This window comes from Pinus tabuliformis, chromosome 7 (genome assembly GCF_031772625.1).
Source record: "Pinus tabuliformis cultivar Carrire ecotype Pingquan chromosome 7, CPIR1, whole genome shotgun sequence".
NCBI lineage: Eukaryota > Viridiplantae > Streptophyta > Pinopsida > Pinales > Pinaceae > Pinus > Pinus tabuliformis.
This window is the reverse complement of record NC_142293.1, coordinates 495,212,721-495,227,579: the sequence shown is the minus strand read 5'-3', so window position 1 is coordinate 495,227,579 and position 14,859 is coordinate 495,212,721. Positions and strand designations below refer to the sequence as shown.

Here is a 14,859-nt window from a genome sequence, read left to right as displayed (position 1 = left end):
CTGTTGCTGATGTCGCCATGGGGCGACAGGTTACTATTGAGCGGGCACTTAGAGCTATTGAGCCCATGACCTGTGGTGATCCATGATCTGGCTCTCCTTCAATTGCAGGGGACTAGCCAACCCCAAAAAACGATTGGCTTTAAAAAGACTCCTTCATGAATCTAGATGTGATATCATTTTTCTTCAAGAAACTCTGTGCACATCTGAGGTGGCGGAGAGATGTTTGCAAGCTTTGCTTCCTGGATGGATCCTACATGGACTGGATGCGTGTGGTCGATCTGGAGGATTACTCATTGGTATCAACCCAAGGAAATGTAGGTCTCTCTTTGCCTAGGGGGGCAGAGGTTTCCTCGGTATGGATATAATTTTAGGTGACCTGGGTATTTCGATCAGAATTATCAATATTTATGGGCCTAACCAGAATAGGCTACCTTACTGGCAAGATTTCCTCATTGGTGACCACATCACACAGAATACAGTGATTGGGGGGGATTTCAACTTCTCATTGGGAGTGGGTGAATCCTGGGGTCACAATGCCCAGTGTGATCCTATTGCGGATCAAATACAAATGCTACTAGATTCACATCACCTTGTGGATATTCCCATGAATAAGAAGCAACCTACTTGGCACAATCAGCGCACTGGTGAGGCTGCTCTGGGGAGACGACTGGACAGGTTTATGATGCATGAGGAACTAACACAGAATTGCCCCTTATACAGACAATGGGTTGGTTCAGGGGGGCTATCTGACCACCAACCGATTCTTCTTCAGATTAGTGACAACAATTCTAAGCCGCGGTCTCCCTTTAAATTCTTTGTCGGCTTTCTCCAAGAACCGGACTATATCAAGTTGGTCACGGACTTCTGGACCTCACTACCCCCACTGCGGGATCAGAGAAAAGCGCTTGACTTCTGTGTGAGACTCAATAAGCTCAAAGTATTGACCGAGAACTGGGCGATTTCCAAGAGGCACAGAGATGAGCAGACTCTGAAAGATACTGAAGCTCAGATAGCTTCATTGACAGATGAGAATGGGACTGGTTACCATTTCGATGCTTCCAAAGCTCTACTAAACCAACTGCTTGGGCAAAAAGCAAAAATTTTACAAGAAAAGGAGGAGCATTGGAGACTTAAAAGCATAGCCATTTGGCTCAAAGCGGGGGATTGTAATACTAAATTCTTTCATAACCTAGCCAATGGCAGGAAGGCATCAAACACCATTTGGAGGCTACCAAGGGAACCAGACGGATGGGCTACTACACACCAGCAACTGGCTAGCCTGGGGGTAACACATTTCAAGCGTCTCTTCACGGCACCAAATGATGTAAATCTACCAGAGATCATTAGACTAGCAGAAAAGTTCCCTCGTTTTGTTGGACAGGATGATATTGAAGACCTTACAAGCCCAGTCACTATACAGGAGCTGGAAAGTACACTTAAATGGTTTAAGAAAGACAAGAGCCCGGGACCAGATGGCTGGCCTGTGGAATTCTACCTGGCTTTTTATGATCTGCTGGGCGAGGACCTTTTAGCTGTTGTTGAGGAAAGCAGGATCTCGGGGCACATCCATCCACCTATGAATCAGACTTTCATTGCCTTGATCCCCAAATCCGATGACCCCACATCCTTCAATGATTTTCGCCCTATCTCCCTCTGTAATTGTCTCTACAAAATCATAGCCAAGATCATAGCCAACCGTATCAAACCGATTCTATCCTCCCATATATCTGCTGAACAATTTGCTTTCCTCCAAAATCGCCATATCCAAGAAGCCATTGGGACTGCCCAGGAAGCTTTACATTCCATCAAGCTGAAAAACCTCAAAGGGGTATCCTTAAAGATTGACCTTGCTAAGGCTTTTGACAAGGTTAACTGGCTATACCTTAAAATGATTCTTATCCATCTGGGCTTCCCTCATCTGTTCATAAATTGGATTATGGGGTGTGTATCTTTTGTCTCCTTTGCCATCCTTATAAATGGCGCAGCCTCAGATCGCTTTTACATCAACAGGGGTATCAGGCAAGGTTGTCCACTCTCCCCACTACTCTTTCTTATTGTTATGGAAGGTTTGAGTAGGCTTATAGAGGATGCAAAAAGGAATGGGGAGCTAAGTGGTCTCAAAATTACTGAACAATTCTCCCTAACCCACTTATTGTTCGTAGATGACATTCTTATCTTTCTCAATGGTAGTGTCCGAGATAGCACTACATTATATAACATCCTCCTTCTTTTCTGTAAAGCTACGGGCATGGAAATCAACAGGGACAAATCTACCAGATCACTGATGAGATGTACACAATAGGAAACTCAGTTGGCTCTGCAGTTCTTTCCCTTCTTGGAAAATAATCTACTGGAAGGTATCAAATATCTTGGATTCAGATTAAGGCCGGATGGATATAAAACTGAACACTGGGGGTGGCTTATAAACAAAATTGAAAAAAGGATCACCTGTTGGCATCACCGATTACTATCAAAAGCTGGCAGGTTACAGCTGATCAAATCAGTTCTTGAGGCCACACCAGTTTATTGGATGTCCCTCACATGGATCCCGAAAGGCATTTTACAAAAAATACAGCAAATATGTAACAGATTCCTGTGGAATGGTAATAAAAAGGGAAAGATATTCGCTTGGACAAGATGGTCCCTCGTCTCCATGCCGAAGAAATGGGGTGGGTGGGGGCTCAAATCCCTCTCAGAATTTGCACAAGCTTTAACAGCAAAGCAGGGCTGGTCATTACTCAAGATGGACAGTTTATGGGCCGAAGTTATACATAAAAAATACATTTGGCCTTCCAATATCACAGATTGGCTTCGCAGACCATCATGGAATTACCAGGGCGTTTCTGCAATCTGGAGAGCTACTCTAAAAGCTTTGCCCCTCATCAAGGATAATCTTTTATGGAAAATAGGTAATGGAGCACAAGTCCGTATTGGGTTAGACCCTTGGCCTGGGTCAGGGAACGCTCACCTTCTGCCGGAAGACCTGATCCGTCACCTCAACAATAGGGGCATCAAATATCTAGCACAGGTTGGTGACCCACATCGATCTACCATATTCACTCAGGCATGGGTAACGGATCAATAGTGGCACTTGACAGATGAATGGACTGAACTTTGGCAAAGATACATACAGGCACTTACTGAAACACATATCAAGCTACATGAGCAGGATGATGAACTCATTTGGGCACCTGCTAAATCTGGAATATATGCACCAAAGCTTGGCTACTTAAAGATCATTGAGGCCAAGAAGCCTGATTTCCTCAAAAACTGGTGGTCGGATATTTGGCAGTTTCAAGCACAGCCAAGGGCCAGACTTCTAATGTGGAACATTCTGGCGAATAAACTACCAACTGGAGACAACCTCAAAAAATGGGCTTTTGCTGGACCTACCTGGTGTGTGCTCTGCAGAAAAGAGGAGGAATCTACGCCTCACCTATTCCTCACTTGCAAAGTCACCTTAGACATTTGGCAGCAGGTCAAACAGTCCCTCAATATTACCACTGACTGGCAGGCAGATGATATTCCCACAACCTGGGCGCATTGGTGGTCTGCTGTGACCTCGGAAAAGGCAAGAAATCTACCGTTAGTAGTGTCCTGGTACATCTGGAACAAGCGCAACGACATCATTTTTGAGGAGGGCAGGGCTAACTGGCAGCTCCTTCCGCCTTCCATTTGCGCAGCCTACACAAAAATTCCATATGAAAACAAATCTAACCCTCCCAGGCATATCACGCCCGAAATCATTAACAGGGATATGCCTTGGGCCTATTTCGATGGGGCCGCATCGGCTCATGGTTGCGGAGGGGGTATTCTATTTCATTTTACAGACTCACATTATTTCCACCTGAGATTGGGACTCAGTCTGGGTACCAACAATCATGCTGAGCTTATTACACTGAGACATCTACTATATTTTGCACTATCTAAAAATTGTCAACAAGTACAAATTTTTGGGGACTCAAAGATAGTGATTGATTGGGCAAATAATAAATCTATCTGTCATACATACTCTTTGAAACACATCTTGGAAGAAATTGTTTTTCTCAAAACACATTTTGACCGGATCACTGTTTCTCATATCTACAAGGAAAGAAATACAACTGCTGACCGGCTCTCGAAAGAAGCGGCGGATCGGCCTCTAGGCGATTGGATGATCGAAGAATACAGCCCAGAGGGGATGCACAGGTTCTACCACCGTCCCTATATTGATGGTCTACAACAAGGGGACATCCTCCCCATCTGAAAATTTTTGATCCACTTGTCAATTTTTGTATATATCTGCATGGCTCTGATCGACGCATTTTTGTTAGTACTTGGCTCGAGGTTTATACACCTCAAAACTCTGCATAATTTTGAACTTTTATGTAATACTGTTATTTTTTTGTAAAGGATACAGCCCCATCGTATCCTTCGTGACACCTACAGGACAGCTTTATGTAAATATTTTGAACAGTGGCATCGCCACACTACAACATATGCCTTGGCATCAACAGCATGTAATCTCTATTATCTACTTCTTAATAGAAATTACGAACTCTATTTTCCCCGAAAAAAAAAAAAAAAAAAAAAAAAAAAAAAGAAAGCAGTCTGATTTTTTAAATTAAATAACTTAAATTTTTAATTTTTAAAAATATTTATTAAATTTAGATTTTGTACAAAATAAATTTGAAAAAAGTTACGAGTGATTTTGTCTATTAATTAGATAATATATATGGAATTGAGGAGAACAGTGATTTTGTTTATTAATTAGATTATATATATGGAATTGAGATGAGAAAGTGAAAGTATGTATTTTTTTTTAATAAGTACCAGTTTCAATAGGCAGGTTGCTTCAGTTTAACTTATTTAAAAAATAATTATAATAATATTGAAAATCTAAATATTGTTAATTTGTTGATTTTTTTTAATTTTAAAATTTAAGTATTTTTAAAATAAATTAAAAGTTAAGGTAAGGTTATATGGTTATAGTTTTCATTAAGTGAAGAGTAAATTTTTTATTTTAGAGAAAAAAAATGATGAAAAAAGGTTGAATTTTTCTCTTTTGAACTAACTCAAAATTTATATATCTTATTTGTGTATTACTACAATGTTGTCTATACTTGAGTTTCGATTGTGGGAGTTGTATATCTGAATGTTGTCCCTACCTGAGTTTTGATTGTGGGAGTTGTATATCTTATTTTATTGTGCCCAAAGGTGCTCTCTAACCCAGTAACCAGTATGGTAGTGAGATTGAGATTGTGGAAGTTGTATATCTGATATTTTTGTGCCAAAAGGTGCTCTCTAACTCAGTAACCCAGTATGGTAGTGATGTTGTAATGTAATGCTTAACATTTTTACTAAGTCAAATTACATAAAAATAAAAATAAAAAAGATTAATGTAATGTAAACATTTTGAGATTTTTTATTCAGATTGTCCACAGTCTCCATTTTTCAGTCTATGTTTAGAGTCTATAACAAGACTCATCATCAGGACCAATGTGCAAAGAAGAGAAAGGAGCAAGGGAATAAAACTAGCAATTGCACCAAATGTTGCAAAGGAAACGTCGTAAGGCATAATTTGAAGAAGAATCCTACCATATACAACATCATTGAAAATAAAAATTAGTAAACAAAATGTCATTCAAAACTAGAAGATAAAATCACTTACATATGGTGTTTCAAGTTCCAATAGCAAATATTGATAGATTTTGAAAAAATACAAGTAGTAGATGACATTCGATAAGCTAAATAAAATATCATTAATTCATGAAAAATATGATAGCTAACAATATGATGGCTATCTTTCCAAATGTAATTTTGCATCAAAAACTCACAAATTTCAGACATCACCACGTATTAGATGAAAATGAGCTAGACACCAGTTCCCAAAAACTCTAGTGCAATGCAGTTGATGATGTTCAATATCTCTAATGTTTCCTCTTAGAACATCATCTCCAAAATTGCCCCCTCAAATGTTCATTGTATACATATCGTGGTGGCCAAAATTTTGTACATTAAATATATTCTACAGGTATCTTTGATCTTAGACAAATATTAGCCCAAAGTATTTATTATTCATCATATAGACTGAATACTAAATTCTAAATTTTTACAAAAGTAACAAATCATCTTCTTCCTCATACAAAACACTATTTCAGCAATTAGATTTGAATCTTAAATCTTTAAGTACAGACATTAAAGTCAATCCTTCCATAATTTGTCGCCAAATCAATCAATTGCTTTTGGACTTTGACCTTTTAGCACCCTTTGATTCCTGGTTTAAGTTCGAGGTTGTGACCTTGCAACGAAACCACTAAGAGTTTATCTAGGATTAAATTTTTCTGATTTTGTGGCTTGTTGTTGACCATTATTTCGAACAAGGATTTTAATTTGCTTGGCTGACCATTTTTTATGATTGTTATGGAAAATGTTAGAATATCAAGTAAAGTTTTCCTCAACTCATTCTCCCAGAGATTGTCAAATTAAGCTTGTTTTCCTCCACTCTTCATCCTCATAAATTGTTAAATTAAGCTTATCAATGAGGCCCTAAGAGAGATTTTGAAATTAAGCTTGTCAATGAGGCCCTTATACACGATCTTTGCATCTGCCAACAACTTAACCAATTTGTTACAATAGAGCTTGCAATGACTCAATAGGCCAGTCACCTTTTGAAGTTTGTTATATATTTCAATAGCATGTGCCTACCAATAGCTTCTTGTACAATTCCTCTCCAACCAAATCCTGTGAGCAGAAGGAACAACTAAAAAATACCACTTTCAAATAGATACATGGAAAAACCAGGACACCACAATAAAGAATTGGGCAAAATATTAATTATGAAAAGCTCTGCACAATAAAGACAAATGCAGGGAGCAACATCAGCAAAAGGAACAACAAAATATACTATTTTTAAATAGATACATGGAAAAATCAAGACATCACTATCAAGAATTGGACAAAATATGAATTATGAAAACTCTACACAATAAAGACAAATGCAGGGCCCAATATCAACAAAAGGAACCACAAAAAATATTACTTTCAAGACAAATACTTGGAAAAACTGGCACATCGCTATCAAGAATGGGGCAAAATATGAATTATATAAAAATCTCTACACAATAAAGACTTTGGAGGGTATATGTAAACAAGAAAGATACCATAAAATGATGGTAGATATGGGTGGAATTAAGTATTTTTGTACTCATGAATGGGAATTCTGAGTAAGAAGTACAGGCAGAAAAAGATGAAGCAAAAATAAGAAGCTTTCAGACACCCTCATCACCAAATAACGATGGAGTTATCAGAAGTAGCACCTCCATGAAACTTGGGTAATTAAAAACAATAATTATCTTTGCCCATCAAAAGTTCACACTTAAACCACAACATTAAAAGGTAATGATGCCCCATAAAGATTGCATCATGACAAAATGAACAATTAGACTTCAAGCACGGTTACCACCTGCTCATGTAATGCAGACAAGGTCAAAGAATTTAACATTAAGAAGTAACAATAAGTTTACAACTTAGCCAATGCAGAGAACCAAAATATCCAATTATTTTTAGTGATGCATGTGTACAAAAGAACCAAGAAAGACAACATAAAACAGAAGATCAAATTTGAAGAATATGATCTGCAAATTTAGTTTGAAACTTTTAGGGTATAATATTGGATGGTGCTAATCAACAACATTCTTCAAGCTCTCTTACCAGTTTGGCAAAAAAAACAAAAAAACAAAAACAAAAAAACAAAAAAAAACAAAAAAAACTAGGAATTAGATGGGTTTCCACATAGATCCAAGAGGATAGACCTTTTACATGGTAATATGAACCCTTAACAAAATATATAGACAATTAAACAATACATAAGAAATAGAAAAATGACAACAATTTTGCTGCTAGTAAAATTCCTCCCTAAAAATATTTAAGGATATCAATACAAGTAAGAGAAACCCCATCACACCATAACTATCTGGACATGGAAAGAAAAGGCTGAAAACCACTCTTACCCGTGGAAAAACCCATGCCAATGACAACAAGAGAACCAAAAATACACATGCATATACCATGCATGCCAAAACTAGCAAGGAAATCATACATGCAACTCGACACCTGCAATTAATCTCGTTGGAGCTGCTTGATCCCACTCTTCCTTGCTTAATCTTTGTTTCCCTTTGGTTTCTTGTCCTTTTGTTTCCTTTCTTCCTCCATGCTAGAGTGATCCAATAATACTCCGTGTGTGCAAGAGTATGAGAGAGAGCTCCAACATTGATCTCACAAAAGTTTTTGAACTAATCCTCAAAATCCTTTTTATTAATGAGGCCTCTATTTTCTTCAATATCCATTATTTTTCCTTCATTTTACTCCTCACATGCAACCTGTGACCTTTCATCTTCTTTTTTAATCCTAATTTCCTTAATTTTCATAAATAAAATGTGAATTAATACCTATTTCCTTTTCAAATGCTTTGTCATTGCCTTTGTCAATTTCCCCTTATCTATAATAAACCAAATGAACACCCACACTACGATGTTTTCCCCAACATTCAGCTTGGAATACATGTCCCATGACCTTGGTCTTATTTTTCCTTTATTAACTTTATTACATGGATTTTTAAACCAAGGTTATTATAGACCCCTCCCTCTTAGGGGAATATCTTCCTCAGTGTTCAATGACACCTAAAACTAGAAAGACCACTAAAAAGAAAAACATATTTCCCATGGATCTTTATAACTTAGCTCGATGCAGTATTTACAATGAACAACCTACTTAAAAGAAAATTGACATGACAAACATAACAACATGACACCCATACCATTTATTGGAGCTTTATAACACAACTCATGGTGGTATTTACATACATATACATGTATACATATACCAAAACCCCATGCCAAAACATATACCAATAGACATATGTTGAACCAACGAATAGAGAAGGATACATATCCTGCATCTGATCAGGCATCTCCCATGTAGCTTCATCGGGCCCAAAGTGCTTCCACTACACTTTAACCTGCTTGATAGCTCGATTCCAGAGCATGAACATCTTCCTCTGCAAAATACACTGAGGTTCCAGTTGGAATTATCCTTTTGGCTCCACCTATAATACAAACCTATCAATAACATGACCAACATCCTTTACATATCTTTAAGCAATGAAACATGGAGAAAATCATGGGCTTTCACTCTCGAAGGCAGTCCAAGTTTGAAGGCCACTAGTCCAATCCTCTCAAGGATCTCTAAAGGCCCGCAATACTGAGGTGTCAACTTCGGACATCAACCAATCATGAAGGAGATCTTCTTTAGCTTGATGCGCAAGTACACATGTTCCCCAACCTGAAGCTCCTTAAACGACCTATGTTGATGTGCATAACTTTTCTGCCTGTCTTGTGTTGCCTTTAGATTCTTCCTCATAACCTGCATTTCTTGTTCCATCTCTATCAACATGTCCGGTCCTATCAACACCCTATTCACTGGATCACTCCAACTGATGGGATTATTATGACTTCGCCCATAGAGTGCCTCAAACAGACTCATCCTTATTGACTCCTGATACCCATTGTTGTAAGAAAACTCTACCAGTTGAAGATACTCTTCCTACTTTCACTCCTGATGCATGAAGTACATTCACAATATGTCCTCCAAAATCCTATTGACCCTCTTGTCTATCCATCTTTTTGCAGATGATAAGTTGTGCTAAAGGCCAACTCTATACCCAAACATGCAACTAACTCTTTCCAGAACCTTGGGTAGAAGAGGGTGTGGAATAAAGAATTTCAGATGCAGGGCTTTGAAACACCATCATGGAGAAATACCCGATCTTCACTTTATTTGTTGTGGAAGAGATGGACATGATTCATCAACATGTAGAATCCTCTAAGAGATAATCGAAAACAATTGAAACCAAAATGAAGGCATAGGTAAAACACTAAATCCGAATAAGGGTGAAGCACTTGAGTCTACTCATTATATTTTTTTTCCATTGCAATATTGGACGATATAAACATTTTTTCATGTGTCATTTTCTTCTAGACGTAATGCAAAGACTTCTCAATATAGACATAATGTTCCACATACCTTCCAAAGACGATTGGTTAATGACTTAAGTGACTATTTAGATGGAACAATGCATTTTGTAGATAAATCAAGTATGAATACCTTGGGACTTGGAATCATTAGGCTTAAACTGCTAGATTTCCTAATTTTCTTCTACATGATTTGCTCAACTTTTGAAAGATTTCAAGAAATCTATTGCCCCTTTTTTAGATTCACTAACAAGGTCATTCTCTTGATATTGATGATGGTAAAGTGTAAATAATAAAGTCACCTAACTACATGGTTGCAATGACTAGAGTTGAGTATGAATGATTGTTGAAGTTGAAAGGGACATCTGCTCATACACATAATTATGTATGCATCTCTCATCATGATGAATGTACATTTCCATCTAATATTTTATGGCATGCTATAATTTGACATATTATTTATGATAACCTTCATTTATTGAAAATGAATGTGATGCTTGTATTTTTGGAAATCATAACAAACAACCATTTCATAATTCCACTTCTAGAGCATATAAAAAACTTTGATTTATGCACTCTAATTAGTGTGGCCCTATGCACGTTCCTTTAACTAATGGAAATAAATATATAATGACCTTTATTGATTACTACCCTAAAATGTATTGGATATATTATTGTAAAGTAAATCTAAACTCTTTAAAACATTCAAAAAATTTCATGTATGGATTGAAAGAGAACGACAATCACATATTGGCTCTTTTCATATTGATAATGGAAGAGAATACAACTCTAATCAATTTGTACACTATATTTTCCTACATCAGATTCAACATAAAACCATGGTTCCATATAATCCTAAAAAAAAGTTGTAGTTAGAAGAATGAACATGACTACGTTGAATATGGTTCGTTCAATGATGTTTTTTCGAAAATGAGAAGTTGATGTTTTGGGATGATGTGGTTCTAAATGCAGTGTATGTGAAAAAAAATATCCATCTCATGTCCTTGTAAGTAAGGCTCCTTATGAATTGTGGTATGGATACATTCCTTCAATAAGGCCTCTCAGGGTCATTAGTTATGTCTGTTATGCCTTGAATCCTAATGAATAAAGAAGCAAACTTGATCCAAGAAGTTGGAAGTGCATCTTCTTAGGGTTGTTAAGTAGTACCAAGGAATATCTTCTTTACAATGAGGTAAACAAGAGGTTTATTCTTTCTAGATATGTAAGGGGGTCTACAAGAACAAGTATAAATTAGCTGGCTCGCTTGACAAGCACAAAGCAAGGCCGATGGAGAAATAGTTTTCATAGAGAGAACATGTTGATTATGAAGAAGTTGTTGCCCCTAGAATAAAATGGACCACCATCCCAACTCTCTTTGTGTTGCTAACTTAGAATGGATGGAAATTTCTTCAAATAGATATGAGGACAACTTTTTTGAATGGATAGATGAAAGAGAATGTATTCATGGATCAATAACACAATTTTTTTGTGAATGAAAAAAAAAAAAAAAAAAAGTGTAAACTTATCAAATCCTTATATGGATGAAAACAAGCACGAGGAGCTTGGTATGAAAATATTATTGATCATATTTTGGAATTGAATTTAAAGCACTTTAATCTTGATGATGCAACTCTGCTTGTTAAGAAAGTTGACAAAACTATTTATACCTTGTGGTAAATGTATAAAATGAAAACCATATAGAATCCAGAAAAGAAAGATTTGAAGCATGGCTTTGAGATGAAAGATTTGGGACACCTTCCCTACTACTTGGGAATTGAGGTGACTTGACATCCAAAGTATATATTCTTCCAAAATAAGTACATTGGAGAATTGTTGAATATGTTTGGCATGGCTAATGCAACACTCTATCTACTATAATGGAAGAAAACTTGAAGCTCACACTAAATGAAGGGAAAGAATTTGAGGATGCAAACAAGTACAAATAGCTTGTGGGAAGTCTAATCTACCTCCCAAATACTAGACCAAATACTTCATTTGTTGTTGGAATTCTCTCAATTTTAATGCAAAATCATTTATGATAGTATAATGGTCTACTACAGAAAGGGTTCTAAAGTACTTGAGAGGAACTCAAGATTTTGGATGCAAATATTCATAGGTGGATGACTTCGTTTTGATTGGATATTCAAACTTATACTTTGAAAAAGAAAAAGAAAATGGAGTTTCGACTTTAGGTTATCTCATGAGTATTAGACTAATAGTTGTCTCCTAGAGGTCATGCAAACAATAAGTTCTATCAGATTCCACGATAGAAACAAATATACAGTAATTGTATAAGAAAAAAATAAGATTTTTTAGCTTAGAAAAATACTTGAATATTTGTAGAAGAAACAAGTGAATTATACTCCTCTTCTCATCAACAATACTTCTACAATCAAGTTGGCCAAGAATCCTAGATTCTATGATGGAACTAAACACATCAACAGAAAACATCATTTGATTTAATGTCGTGTACAGACCAAGACTATTGTTTTAATACATTGTTCCACTAATGAGCAAATTGTATACATTTCACAAAAGCATTTGATTTTTTTTTTTTCTTTTCATTCAAAATAATGCTTGGTCTTACAAACAATCATTTGACTTAATGCAAAGGAACATGGGACATGACCCTTTAGTATTTTGTCCCACAAACCCTTTAGTATTTTGTCCCACAAGTATAACTATTTAACTGTAAGTATATAAAATAAAAAACTACACCCAACAATCATCACACATCATGACATTAAAACCACACATGAAATTTAATTGTACAATGTGACAATATTATTGTCATGTGTTGTCGCACATTGTATCATGTCTCTCAATGTTATCCATATGCTCCTATATAAATTATGCACAACAATCTTTATTGTCTCAATGATCATATTATATTTTTTTTTAACATTGATGGAAAAGTAAGAGATGGGTTAATGTCTTTTGAGTTACCTAAAAAAAACTAAATGACAAGTTCATCATAAATATCACATAATATTATTGAAAAATGGAACCTTCTTTAACTTGGTTATCATTCAAGGTAAAACTAATTCGGCTTCCTTTCGAGAAACAAAATCGTATATATGAGATGTGATAATGATTATTCAAAGTAGCCATAAGTAGAAGGTAACATATTCAACCAAAAAAAATTATAAAACTAAATTCCATGTTTCAAAGTTTTAAGAATATAATTCATCCATAACCCAAAAGATTTTGAGATTGTTTGAATGAAGCTCATTCCTTAAAAACACATTACCAACATATCTCAAGTGGTGTATCTCATTTTTCTTAGCTTCCACTCACATAGGAGAACCAGTTCAACTATCAATACTCGGATAGGACAATAAATATTTTTTACTTCAACGAAACGAACAACGGAAGCTTTTGGGCATAATTATCCTTAACACGTCTAACTACCCCGTTACATAAAGTCAGCATATAACGAATATATATAGAAAGAATAGATGATTATCACACTTATACATCTTCTATCATAACCACGAAGTTTAAGAAGTTTTATGTATGCTTGAGATTTGCTTAGGCACGATTTTTTCAGCACGAGGTTTTATTTCATCCCTGTCTGAATCTTCAAACTTACGAAAAACATTAGAAATTTTAATCTCTCTGGATTCTAATCAAAATCTGCCCAGGCTCGATACAATTTTAGCATACACATATATCTGCCATAGATTTCTTGCGCCATTCTCGCAGGGTTTCTTTAACTGTATATTGTAGACTTTAAAATATTTCAGAATGATGCCGCCAAATCCCACGGCATCACCTGGGAATGATCCTAGCAGCAGCGACCTAAGCAACAGTTTACTTCGATGCCCCTCAATCTGGGTCTGTCCCCCAAGAACCCCAGCACCAAGGTCAACTTCATATTGTGCAGCCATTCCCACACCGAGTAAACTCTGTGGACGAGATTAGGACCCTCTGGATGGGAGGTTTGCAGCATTGGATGGATGAGAATTATTTGCATCAATGTTTTGCTACGACCCGTAACCTTCTCTCTGTTAAGATAATTCACAATAAACACACTCGACAATCAGAGGGTTATGGCTTCTTAGAGTTTGTAAGCCATGCAACAGTGCAAATGGCTCTGCAAAATTACAATGGTCGACAGATGCCCAGGCTAAATTAGGCAACTTATGGCGGTAGAGAAAAGCATGCCGAAGAATTTACTATATTCGTGGGAGATTTGGCATTTGATGACACAGAGGACTTGTTGCAAGAGACCTTCAAAGTTGTATACCCATTTGTAAAAGGAGCAAAGGTTATTACTGACAAGACTACAGGAAGTTCAAAAGGATATGGGTTTGTAATGTTTGGGGATGAGAATGAGCAAGTTCGGTCTATAACAAAGATGAATGGAAAACTTTGTTCCTCCAGACCTATGCGAATAGCTCCCGCCATGACAACGCAGACTCCAGCTTATCAACAACCGTCTCCTAAAGTGGATGAGTCACCCTCAAAGAATGATCCAAACAATACGACTCTATTTGTTGGTGGCATAGACCCCACTATAACAGATACCTTTGGGAAAGCGTTGTGCGTTTGTTTAGTTTAACAACAGGGCATCTGTAGAATTAGCATTGCAAATGCTTCATGGTTCGGTTCTGGGTCAGTGACCAGTTAGAGATTCCTGGAAACGAAATCATGCAAACGAACCAGTGCAGCGTGCTCAAATACATAAGTCATAATACTTGCTTTCATAACCATCCCACCATTAATTAAAAGGGAGTTCGGTTTCTAAGTTTATATCTGCAATTTTTAATCTCGAACAAATTTAAATGGTTACAATAATCAATTAACGAGGAGCTTTACGAAACTGTAATAAACCCACCCATGAAAA

General features: G+C 36.6%; 1 protein-coding gene across 1 annotated transcript; it reads left to right on the top strand.

Annotated features, from left to right (window-relative positions):
* Positions 1-355: 355 nt before the first annotated feature.
* Positions 356-14,574, top strand: LOC149248196 (uncharacterized). The gene is made up of 4 exons (XM_089448175.1): positions 356-1,560; positions 2,380-3,028; positions 3,134-3,809; positions 14,225-14,574. The coding sequence occupies exons 1-4, from the start codon at positions 356-358 to the stop codon at positions 14,572-14,574; spliced, it is 2,880 nt and encodes a 959-aa protein (XP_089304301.1).
* Positions 14,575-14,859: the final 285 nt, after the last annotated feature.